This window comes from Limulus polyphemus, unplaced genomic scaffold, assembly GCF_000517525.1.
Source record: "Limulus polyphemus unplaced genomic scaffold, Limulus_polyphemus-2.1.2 Scaffold297, whole genome shotgun sequence".
Classification (NCBI taxonomy): domain Eukaryota; kingdom Metazoa; phylum Arthropoda; class Merostomata; order Xiphosura; family Limulidae; genus Limulus; species Limulus polyphemus.
Window position 1 is genome coordinate 315,138 of NW_013665907.1, and position 12,329 is coordinate 327,466.

A 12,329-nucleotide genomic window follows, 5' to 3' on the forward strand; every position below is an offset into this window, starting at 1 on the left:
CTTTGCTTTTGGTGGGACATCAAAGGAGTAATTCATTTCGAACTCCTCAATCCACAGCGAACTGTCAATGCAAAGATCTACAGTTAGCAACTTAAACGTTTAAATCAAGCCCTTCATCAGAAACGCCCTTCACTCGTCAGTCGGAAAGGCGTTTTTCTTCTCCACGACAATGCACGTCCACATGTGGCACGTTTGACGCAACACAAGATTATGTTCGGTGCAACATCATCTTAATGGGAAAACGTATGCAAATATGGAAGGTGCTAAAGAGGACATCGACATGTTTTTTTGCTTCAAAGCCAAATCTTACAACCTGATTGTAAGATGGAAAAGCATCATCTATAAGAATAGGGACTATTTCAGTAAATGTTTTTTCATCTAAAAAAAAGCGACATTTATTTCTTGACGACCCAATACATCTATCACGCGTTTATTTACGACTATAGGCTGATTGACCTATCACTTCTATTTCATACTTTTATACTTGAGGGACTGTGTTGTTATTTTTATAGGCGGGTAGAGTAGTTAATATAATCACCAAACCTTAAAACTGAACAAAGATACTCTTATATCGTAATCTAAAATCTGGTAAAAAACTATTACTGACAAATAGGATCAAACCGCAAATTAAATATATGGTATTTTAAACTCTTTTACGATTTAAGATAATCGACACATACCTTACACTATTTTGCTCTACATCCAATGACTTGAAGAAGAAATGTTGCTTCTAGAGGAAAAACTTTACTCTAAACGTTTCTGTTAATCTTCAAATTAATAATAAATTATTAAACTTCATCTGCTTAATTATAGGCTTAGCTTTATTAGAGCAGGACAATATCACTTATTGAATTCTTCATTACTTAGTGGATTACATTTTATCATATTAGTAATGCTTAAAATAATGGGTAATGCTCAATTAGCTCACATAACCCGATAGGTATCTCTGTTTAATCATTTGTCACTCGTCAGATAAATAAAAAATAAAACAATATTAACAGTTTGTACAAATGTTTTCACAGAGAAAATTCTTATCTCTGAGAAAAAAAAAGAGTCCGTTTAGTTCGAATATCGGTTCTAAAAAATATATTTATTGATTTTTTTCTACTTATTATTACGGACACTTTCAAAACACAAACAAAATCTTACAATATCAAAGTACGAAGTAGTTTACGCGAACATTTAATATATAAACCATTTTTATTTTTATTTTTTGTGTATGTCGAATGAATGTTTGTTTGTTTTGTTTAATTTCACATAAAGTTACACAAGGATTATCCGCGTTAGCCGTCCCTAAAGCTACACAAGGGCTATGCGTATTAGCCGTTATTAGTTTTGAAGGGAAGAAAGCTAGTCAACATCACACATCGCCAACTTTTATCAAATTTGACCATCGCTCTTATTATGCATGAGGTGTTAAGAACTTTCCAACGTGGTGCAGAGCATGTAAAGAAAGATTTTTGTTGGACTTTATGATTATTACATATGTTTCGTAACTGCTCGGTCACGGATGAATGGTGATTACTTTCATGACTACATCACTAATTTCATATGAGGTATTAATCAAATTCTTCTTCTGAAGTATTATTAAAACAATGCTTCTAGTTTTTTTTCCAAAAAGATAGCTAACAAAGCAAGGATAACCATGTCTTTTTACTCAACATTTTCACGTAGCTTTTGGATCACTAATTGTCTTAACTTCCTGTTATTTTTTATTCATTTATTCAAAGCCATAATTTATCGAAGGATGAAGGTGTTCCTGTCACGTTTGTACAAAATGTGGCTTTTTAGGCACCAGCTCTTCATTTTCTTCATGAGCTGGTTTGAGGTTATGAGATTCATTAATTTCACCACTATTATTGTTCTGGTCCAGCACACTTAGACGAGATTCATCAAATATACGAGAGTACAGCTAAACAATGCTACAAGTACTTTTCCTTGTTATTGGTGAAGGTAATTTTTCACAGGATCAAGCTGCCAAAGTACAATATACAGTTGAATGCAGCCAGATTTGAAGGATACTGCATGCTAGCCCATACTACAGTCAAACCCTAAATCCATAGCGAAACTGTTCTTCTCTAACAATTTGTTATAACTTTTTTTTGTTCAATTACTACTTATTTCATGTGCCATAACTATAATGATTTGACACCATTCTAAATACTCCCGTCAAAATTAAAGGATGTACTAAAATGGTAGAAGGTGCCTTTCAAATGTGACAACTGTGATTACTTTCTTCGGACCTGCTACATTGAAAACTACATAAAACTTGCCTTTGGCTAAAACTTCAAATCAGTAGTGGAAAATTCTTTTATGAGGGAAATACAAACGAACATAAATAGATTAAAAACATAAAAAAACAATAAACCATAAAAGATCAAGACAAGTACAATGAGAGAGTTGTCATTCAGTATCCCCTAAACAAAGCCATATAAATGAAATTATTTCTTAAGTAGCCCAAATTCACCCATTATATTTAGTACTATATCGTTTTGCCTTATTATGCTTTCACAGGTTTCTTTACCTTTGACTCTCGTATTTCAACCCATCGTCAATTCATTTGAATACTCAAGTGTCTGGATCTGACATTATGGTAAATGTCGAGAAAGTTCCAGTATTATTTATTTTTCTAGTAGCTGATTCCTCTTTTTTCAGAAATTAAGTCGAAAAATATGTAAGCATATAGTTAGAGTGACCAAACATCTTATGATCACTTTTTATAATAATATTATTTCAATATTCCAAAAGAGTTTTTCGTAAACATATACATGAGATGTAAATGTCCACCATTCTGTTTCTATTGACCCTTTTGATCTGAAAATTGTTTTAAAGTTCATATTTTCTGAGTGAAACAATAGTTGAATATTTGCTATGATATGACTTTCGGTCACTGATCTTGTCAGTCCTCCTTTATGCATTACTAGCTGAAGTACCCGTCCCCTGGATGAAAGTTATGTAAATTTATTATTAATGGAATGTTATTTTAGGACATGAAAAGTTGCTTCCGCCCATAAAAACTACAAAACACAAAATGTGGAACTGCACATTTGTATGTATCTCCTCATTCCCCCAACAAAATTTCACACCAAATTTGCTGAATATCCATCAAGAGGGGGCGAAGTAGTGGTAAAAAAACGGAAAAACGCCCATAAAAACCACACAGAACTCATAAGAGTCAGGCCTAAGTTAATCACCATCTTCTCGTTGTAGAATTTCTGCTTCTTTCCCATTGACCTCTTACATGACCTGGGACCAGCTAATTTACATTATCTGATCCGGCAGATCAAGTTCTCCCCAGATACCAGGATAACTGCCACAATCTACTTGTATTTAAAGTATGAGCAAGATAGAGGCAGTGTTATTTCAATGTTCCGGATATATGTAGCAATTTCAGATTCCATGAGATTGGCTAAAGTGCTGGCTACGGTGCATGTTGCGCATTATTTGTAACAAACTCTCAATACTCCTGTCTCAAATGTAATGACTTGACCATCCATGTTGGTGGAGATAGATATACCTGAAACTTTTTCTTATTCTCTGAGATGAGATAATTAAAAGGGAGTGCTGTTGATGAAGCTATATCTACTATGGTTGCTGGCCTTTTCTGCTCTATTTTCTTGTTTAAAGTTATCTCTTCAACCTCAATTATACATATATCACCACTATAGGAATCAGAATGTCTCTTACGTAAGCGGAGCCACGTGGTCTCACTTGGTAGATCTTCTATAGCGTTAATCATTACAGTATCTTCTCCACCGACTTTAAAAACTGTATTTATGTCTGGTTAATCTTTACTTGCACAAATAATGCAGTTCTTTTTTGAAGCAACCACATTTGTTAACCTTAAGGTTAGTTCTATTATATATAGGGTTCAACCTGTACCAGAGTTAGTCCCAATCTAGGTGTCCCATTGTTTGAGAGCTAGATCAACCAACAGCGAAACAGTGGGAACTAAGAGAGACACGAACGTGAAGGTTACATGTTTGACCTTGTTTTAAAATAAAGATGTGTCAATGAAAGCTTTAGTTTTACACAACCCTCAAGGTATCATTTAAGCCTGTCATCACTATATATTGTAATACATGTTTTATGAATTAAGGTGTATTTCTGATAAAAGAAATAGCTATATGTCTTGATTTGAGTCTCTGACTTTTTATGGCTTTAATCATAAAGCTTATTTTAAGTTGTATTAAAGTAGTATTAAATAGAAGTTAAGTTGTATTAAAGTAGTATTAAATAGAAGTTAAGTTGTATTAAAGTAGTATTAAATAGAAGTTAATTTGTATTAAAGTAGTATTAAATAGAAGTTAAGTTGTATTAAAGTAGTATTAAATAGAAGTTAAGTTGTATTAAAGTAGTATTAAATAGAAGTTAAGTTATAACATGTCTACTAAACTCACACGTACCCCATAAAATGTTATCTCTCTTTATTTTAGCCAGGTTGGCTTCCATCGTCTTGCCATGGTTTTAAAAAATATATTTCGCTCTTCTTGATGTTCAGAAACACAGTAGGTATGATAGCATTTAATGCCTATGTGAAACATATTTGTAAGGAAAATAATAAACATTCAAATTCCCGTTATCTTAGTTAACTCCTATCCAAAAATTTCTAAGTGTAATTGCGAAAACAGTGTTATTTAAATATCCAAACACTATATATGGAATGATAATATTGAATATACACTTTAAGTTATTACAACACACTCGCGGTCACAAAGTACAGAGCATTTTGCGGCAACAGGTTGCGAACCATAAAATTCGCAGTTCGAATATACTAACCACTAGGCCAAGCTCGGATCTATCTCGTTTGGTTAATTTTAAATTTTAAACCTAGCTTACCTAGGAAATCGAAAGATTTGATCCTTCATTTTGTAATCCATTTGATGTGTTAGAAGAATTCCGTTTACTTTGCTCACTATAACTTTAGTAAAAATTTCGTTCCGTTATTATTAAATACTTTTTCCATGTGCACCTTTGTTAGATTACATGAAAAGAGAAAAGTACTCACCTTTCAATCTTGTCCTTGAAGCTCAGCGCAAAACATATTAATTTGGCAGCAAACCTGGAATAATGAAGAAATGAAGCAATCAATTTTAGATTTAAATAATTGAATTGTTCTTATCAGACACTTTCATGAATGGCATGAAGTTAATATAAAATTTATATTCAATCACATGTGGTATTCATTTTTGTTTTTCAGGAATTTCCCATAAAGCTATGGAAGGGTTATTTGATCTAGACGATAAGCAGTCAGTTAACAACATTCTCCGACGACTTTAGGCTTTTCTTGTCTGATCGAATAGTGGGATTTGACCATTACTCTTATAGCGCATCGAAAACCTCAGATTTAGGAGAAGCGTTTTCGTAACAATAAGATCCTCTATAGGATTTTTCGTAGACTGTGGCCATCCCATTATAGATATAGATTGCCACTAGATGATACTATGGTAACATATAATGTTGAATTAATCTGGCTTCATCACATTGCACACATTTAAGATTGTATATTCACGTAAATATTTTATAAAAAAGGAAAATACTGATAAAAATTTATAATGTGGAAACATTATAAGCCGATTAAGTGTGCTTGACAGGGATACTTATGAATGATAGGGAAGTGAGCTCATCTTTTCTGGTTGAACTATTACTTGACATCGATAACAAAAATCAGAAGTCAACTGCCGACCATTAAAACATGAACTAATATAGGAATATTCAATATTCTGAACAACTTTCATATCGCTTAACTAGTTTTACCAATCATACAAACAATGTGTATAAGTATGCTTTATTGATACTGTCCCCCGGAAAACCCCAAAATCCGGGGTTCGATTCCCCGCGATAAACACAGCAGATAGTCCAATGTGGCTTTGCTCTAAAACAAATAGAGAGTCAAATAGTTATTGATACACTGCTTCCCACTGCAACTTAGAAAATAATGCCATTTTTCTCTAGATTTCGTCATATTAAATGGATTAACTACATTTTAAATTATCATAAATTCTCAAATTTCTCAAATATACCAAATATTAAATTACTCAACCCCTTAAAGAATGTCGCATTACTTAATTAAATTGAGTGTATATTGGGTAGTCAAAGTCATTTATGTAGTAATTATTATTAAAATCACCTGACGATCTGTTTTCATACGATAAGGTAGATTGACCACTTAGAAAAAATAAGCATTCAGAAATCAGTCTGAATGCTCTAAGTGATTAAAAAGTTTTAGATAAAGAAATGTAATTTCAGAATTTTTCTATTTTTTTAACAGCAAATATTCTATTACAATGCTTCCTAATAAAGGCTTAAAATTGTTAGAACTAGGTGCTATTTTTAAACCCATGGTTATTCCATCTATTTTATCACAAATTATCATTAAACAAAAATTGTGACTTTTTATTACGAAATGTTAAATTGATAAGCACTTCCTTAGAATATATTAACAATTTTACCGCCGTTAAGAATAACAACAGCAACTAACTTATTCACTTAGTCAAGAGGTGGACCCGGCATGGCAAATTTGTTAGGATACTCGACTTGCAATTTGCGATTTGCGGGATTGAAAGCCGTCGTCGAACATACTTATCATTTCAGACGTAAGGGCGTTATATATGACTGTCAATCCTACTATTCATTGGCAAAAGAGTAAACTCAAAAGTTGTCAGTGGGTGGTATTGACTAGCTGCATTCACTCTAATCTACCACTTCAAAAGTAGAGATGGCTGCGCCAGCTCTCGATTAGCTTTGCGCGAAAACACTCCAAATAAAACAAATTCATGAATATCACAATTTACTACCCTGGTTATTGGAGGTTCATCAAACACTACAAGAACGATGTCTCAGGTCTAGTGTTTCCCTTTCAACTCCACTGTCGATCATACTCAGTCTTGTGAACATGATTACCCACTATTGTCCAACATCACAACTTATATTGTAATAAGCTTTTCCAAAGAATGGTGAAAACAATCGTAAAACTACACATTTTGTAAGATTTTTTACAGGCTCCCAACTTTACATGGACGACAGCTTCCAAGACCAAGTTTCTGTAAGATTTTTTACAGGCTCCCAACTTTACATGGACGACAGCTTCCAAGACCAAGTTTCTGTAAGATTTTTTACAGGCTCCCAACTTTACATGGACGACAGCTTCCAAGACCAAGTTTCTGTAAGATTTTTTACAGGCTCCCAACTTTACATGGACGACAGCTTCCAAGACCAAGTTTCAGCAAATACAAATAATTCCATTTATCGCGAGGCGAGGACACTGAAAGATGAAGCAAAAATTAGTTCTGCATTATAACCCGAGCTTGGAACTTTTGAAAGACTTGTTTCACTTTGCACTAATAATATGTTTCACCTGTCAAGATAAAACTTATGAACAAATAGACGGCCTAAGCATGGGTAGCCCTCTGTCACCTGGATTATGTGAATTGTTTGTGAACAAAACAGACAGTCAAGCCATTAACACGGCTCTACACCCTCCTACACACTGGTTTAAATACGTCGTCGATGTGTTTTGTGGTTGTGAAGACAACAATCATCAACATTAATTTCTACAACACATAAAGAACATTCACTATAACATCAAATTCACTCATGAAGAAGAGAATGAAAACCAGGTTTTAAATTACATGAACAAAACAATACAAAGAAATTCCAACAGTTTTAACACGAAAATTTTCCACAAATCTGGTAATGATAACTATATAAAGTGGGACTCGGCCCACTCAACTCGACAAAAAATTGGCACATTATCATGCATTTACAACACAGCATTTAACATATGAAGTAGCAGTAATCTGCAACATGAACCAGAATCAATATCGGATATATTTATAAACAAACACTAAAGTATTTGAAAGCTTTAAAATGAACATGTTTAAAATCAAAGCTACAGAGCACATAGTAAATGGTGAAAGGACTAATGTATTAAACAATCTCGCTAAACCTATGTTCCTTGGTAATTTGTTTTAAGTTTGATGAAAATAGAATGAAGCAGAGCCAATTAAATGTTATCACTTAAAGAAACTTTTTCTTTGTTGAACGAAAATGAACTGGATAACGAAACTCAAAATACATATAATGTCTTACCAAGTAATAACTTTTATTAATTATTGAAAATACACAAACTTGAAAAACAGAGATAATTATGAGCAAATTCAATCCAACCTTAGTATTTGGCTTCTTAGTAAAAGCGACAATCAACTGCTCGTCACTCGTATAGTGCACCAACGAGCAAGTGAAGAGTTTTTTTTTTGGGGGGGGGGGGTAGAAGGGGAGGGACGAGAGTGTCTCAGTGGTTAGTGTGCCGAACTATGGAAAAAAAAAGTTACGCTCCGAACTGTGGGGCCCTGAGTACATTGTAACGGAGAAGGTCAAATCCCACTATTTAGTGAGCTTATTTGTTTATTGTTAGCATGCAGTTAAAGGATGGGATATTAGAGCTGTACCTACCACAAATATCAAAACCGATTTTAGTGTTATTATAAGCTCTCATACTTACAGATGAACAATGGGGGGGGAATTAGTTATATTTTATATCAATATTACATGAATTCCACCTTAAGCCTAAAATATTTGAGTCAAGTATTTGAAAGTACTTATTTTGCATTTTATATTTTATTAAATAAGTAAAACAATAACATTCGTACCTCAAATAATCAGTACCACATTTGAATTGCTGCTTGGGAAACAGGAAGAAAGGGTTAGAGTTGATTTGAAGTGGAACAGGATTGCGAAGATACATATCGTCGAGCCATAGAGATGTTGCCTGGAACAAAAAAAAAATAAAAATTAATGATTAACAAATCAAAACCAACTAAGCTATAATATAATTCTATTTAAACAAAATGATCTTTTTGTTAGTGACAATTAATATTTTGGCAACGTATAACCTTCTGTAAACAACTTTTTGTCACCCTGAACTCTGTCCTTCACTCCTGCAAAACGCAAGTTTTAAATTTTCTTTCATCATCCACCCTCATGCGCATATCATATCTAAAGTTATTTGAATTTCTTTCTTTAATGCATATAATCCCATATTAGTCTGAATAATTACTTCATACTTTGTCAAAACATATATATTCACTCCCAAAAACTGTATTCCTATTACTTGTTCAGTTATTCTTCTACGTCATTTATTCTTTTTTTTCCTACACATTTCTATATCATCAGACTTATTTACAAGACAATATTTTACTTTCTAGCTTTTATAGCTTTAACTGCATTATTAGGTGTATTTCAGTTTGTAAGTTACAATAACTTTCTTATTCTTCAGAGAATTCTAAAACAAGCCAAATTTTGTAAAGTAACAATATTTAACTAAGGCGTTAACAAATATCATATTAAAAGTAAGATATGCTTCGACTATGAATAACAAATACTATAATACGCTGTTATAAAAAGCTCATTTATTTGACAGTCCAGAATATACTTCACCGACATTGGTTTAAAAGATAAACAAAACATAAACTGGCATTGTAAAAAGTTTCAAAACACAGTAACAACACGCAGGTTCATATGTGACCACCTATATAGATGAGTAAGCTGAAAAAGCAGCTAATTTCTTTCTAAATAGCTCAGTTCATTGTTTTTACTGCAGTTATCTATATGCCTTTAGCAGATCTAAGCACAAGCCGATTAGCTACTGGTTTGGAACAATCAAAGAAAATTTGCCATGCAAAAGGACTTAAGGATTTACCTTCTCTCAAATGACAAGAAAAAATATTTGAGCTAAAACATTTTGTATACACCAGCGTTTCTCAAACTTTTGTCATCCACACCCCTCCCCCTTAATAAATATGTTTTTTGAGCACCTCTCCTCTTTTTTTTTTAATGAGTGAAAGAGTGAGGTCAGTGACGAGTATGACATAAAAATGCTATATGTGTTTTAGTAATTACTTGTTATTTTCATTAATAAAAATATATTAAAACTCTTAATTTTGCATTATTGTTATATTGACTCCATCCTAATCACTCACGCCCCCGTCCCAAGAGATCATTTGCGCCATCCTGGGGGGCGCAGCTCACACTTTGGAAAACGTTAGTATACAGAAATCATTAAGAATCTTCTCAAAATAGCAATGGATGAAATAGGCCTTGAACAAACTTTCGAAACATGAATTGATAGGATCGTGAATTTTGCAGTTGTTGCAGTTAGCTTTACAGAGGCGAACAAAGAAGGTTAAGAGGTAGCTAACCTTGTTTAAACAAAAACGGTAAACACATAGCTAACCTTGTTTGAACAAAGAAAGTAAACAGAGAGCTAATTATGTATGAAGAAAGAATGTAGACAGATAGCTAATTTTGTTTTGATTATACTTTCTTCTGAAGACTCAAAATCATAGCGTATCGAAAATTCAAATAAAAATGTTCAGGTGACTTTTATGAATTTCATGATGTCTTTACCAAATTCATTACCACTGAACTAACAAATAGGTTGAAAAGATGTAACAGAATATCAACATTCATATATCAAAGTATGCTTTTGCAAGGTGAAATTCTTTCGTTATTGGTGTTTGCGTTAATAAAACTTTATAATTTTTATATAATCTTATCATGAAAATGAACAATAATATCTATGTGGATTGTGAATACAATAAGTAATTTTGTAATTATTATAATTTAATCACGGGATTCTTTTCGTAATAATAGCAATGACAATAATATATATTTAAACAAATATTTGGATTCAAGTTAGATTTATATAACCGAGAAAACTAAAATTGATGAACAAGATGGCTATTAGTAAAGTTGTCAAATAGCAGAAGCACAAAATGTTATAAAGTGCGATTTAAATTATGAAATCATTAAACAAACATTTAGAAAACGTTTAAAAGCAGAATGATTGAATTCGCCGCTATGTGTATGGAAAATATTTGTGTTGTGTAATTAATTCACGTTACAATCCATATTTCTGGTCCGGTTGTAAATCATCATATTTCGTCCATGTAACTAATATTATGCCGGCATACTGAAATTTCACAAGATTTACCAATACTAATTTGCAATTAGTATGACATTATATTGTGTGGTGCAGCTGCAGAATAAGTACACTATGGCTTCTATAAATCAAACACTGTTAATTTTTCTCAGTTCAGTCATACTATAACAATAATGTTATTTTTATTTAGAAAACAAATCTAACAAGTTCCATAAGATTTAAATATAAAAAAAGGGTATAGCGGACAATATTGTTTTAAGTTGAGCTTTAGGTTAGCAATCACAAGACCATCTCGTAATCTTCAATATATGACATTCTCAATTCTGTCCTCGAGATGGCAGCCTTTAACTTACTGTGAAATCATAATAGATAAGTTGATATATGTAGCGGGTATTGTGGTGGATATTACTTCTAATTTAGTGGATATTATAACTTTGGATTTCAGAAGCAAGAAGAGTTAAATACGGACACAACAAATCAACGATCGTCCTTTGGAACTACATTCTTGAAACGAAAAACAAAAATTAAGATTTCCAAAGGGATCTAACTTCTTTCTCTGAGCTCGCACTGCCTGAAATAGCAGTTAATTTTTGTAGCATATATATAACTTGTATAATAAGGCTTAACATTAAACTCTAATATTTGAATGAACAATGTTATCAATAAAACCAGTCCTGAGCTGCTGCTTCTTATATATATTACGAACCATGGTGTCTGTCCAAGCGTTCGTCTGTCTCACGTTTGAAAAGCTGTGCACGCAAGCAAAGCTCAACGTTCACTTTTGAAGTGACAGGAGAACAGACATGAATAATGTTGATGCCAAATTTTATTACGCAAGCAGGATATTCTACACTAAATTGTTAGGGATTAATTATGCACAAAAATTATTTCAAAATGTGACGTAACTTAAAGATTTACCGTATGTATTGTTGAGCGGCTCTTAGCATAACTAAAATGCTCAACAATTACTTTTTGCTGTGGGCAGTATAAGTAGGTCAGAGATTTGGCTCCGAACGAAACCAAGAGTGCAACACAAATAACCTTTTTAAAATCCATGAACTAATTGATACATTACCTTAAACTTTTCTTGTCACTGGGGACGGGTACGTTCGCTTGTCTTCATATAATATTGAATTTAATTATTTCCTCAGGTCACAAAATGTAACTTTCTACTATTCAAAAAACTGCATAAATCAAAACATAAACCAGATAGATTTTAGAGGCTATGAGTGTACAGTTGTCATATAAGCCAAAAACAAAGCATTGATAATTTATTTTCAAAGTATCCAAAAGTTAATGTTGAAGCATGTTATTATTTGATTGTTTTGAATTTCGCGCAAAGCTACACGAGGGCTATCTGCGCTAGCCGTCCCTAATTTAGCAGTGT

General features: G+C 32.8%; 1 protein-coding gene across 7 annotated transcripts in view; it reads right to left on the reverse strand.

Annotated features, from left to right (window-relative positions):
• The window catches only part of LOC106457153 (vesicular acetylcholine transporter-like), a 316,981-nt gene that overhangs the window by 90,789 nt on the left and 213,863 nt on the right, over positions 1–12,329 (reverse strand). For all 7 annotated transcript variants that reach the window (XM_022382971.1, XM_022382972.1, XM_022382970.1 and 4 more), the window contains 2 exons: positions 8,652–8,770; positions 5,009–5,062 (listed from right to left, as the gene is read on the reverse strand). In XM_022382971.1, the coding sequence (XP_022238679.1) occupies positions 5,009–5,062; positions 8,652–8,770 (173 nt within the window). The remainder of the gene's footprint in view (positions 1–5,008; positions 5,063–8,651; positions 8,771–12,329) is intronic.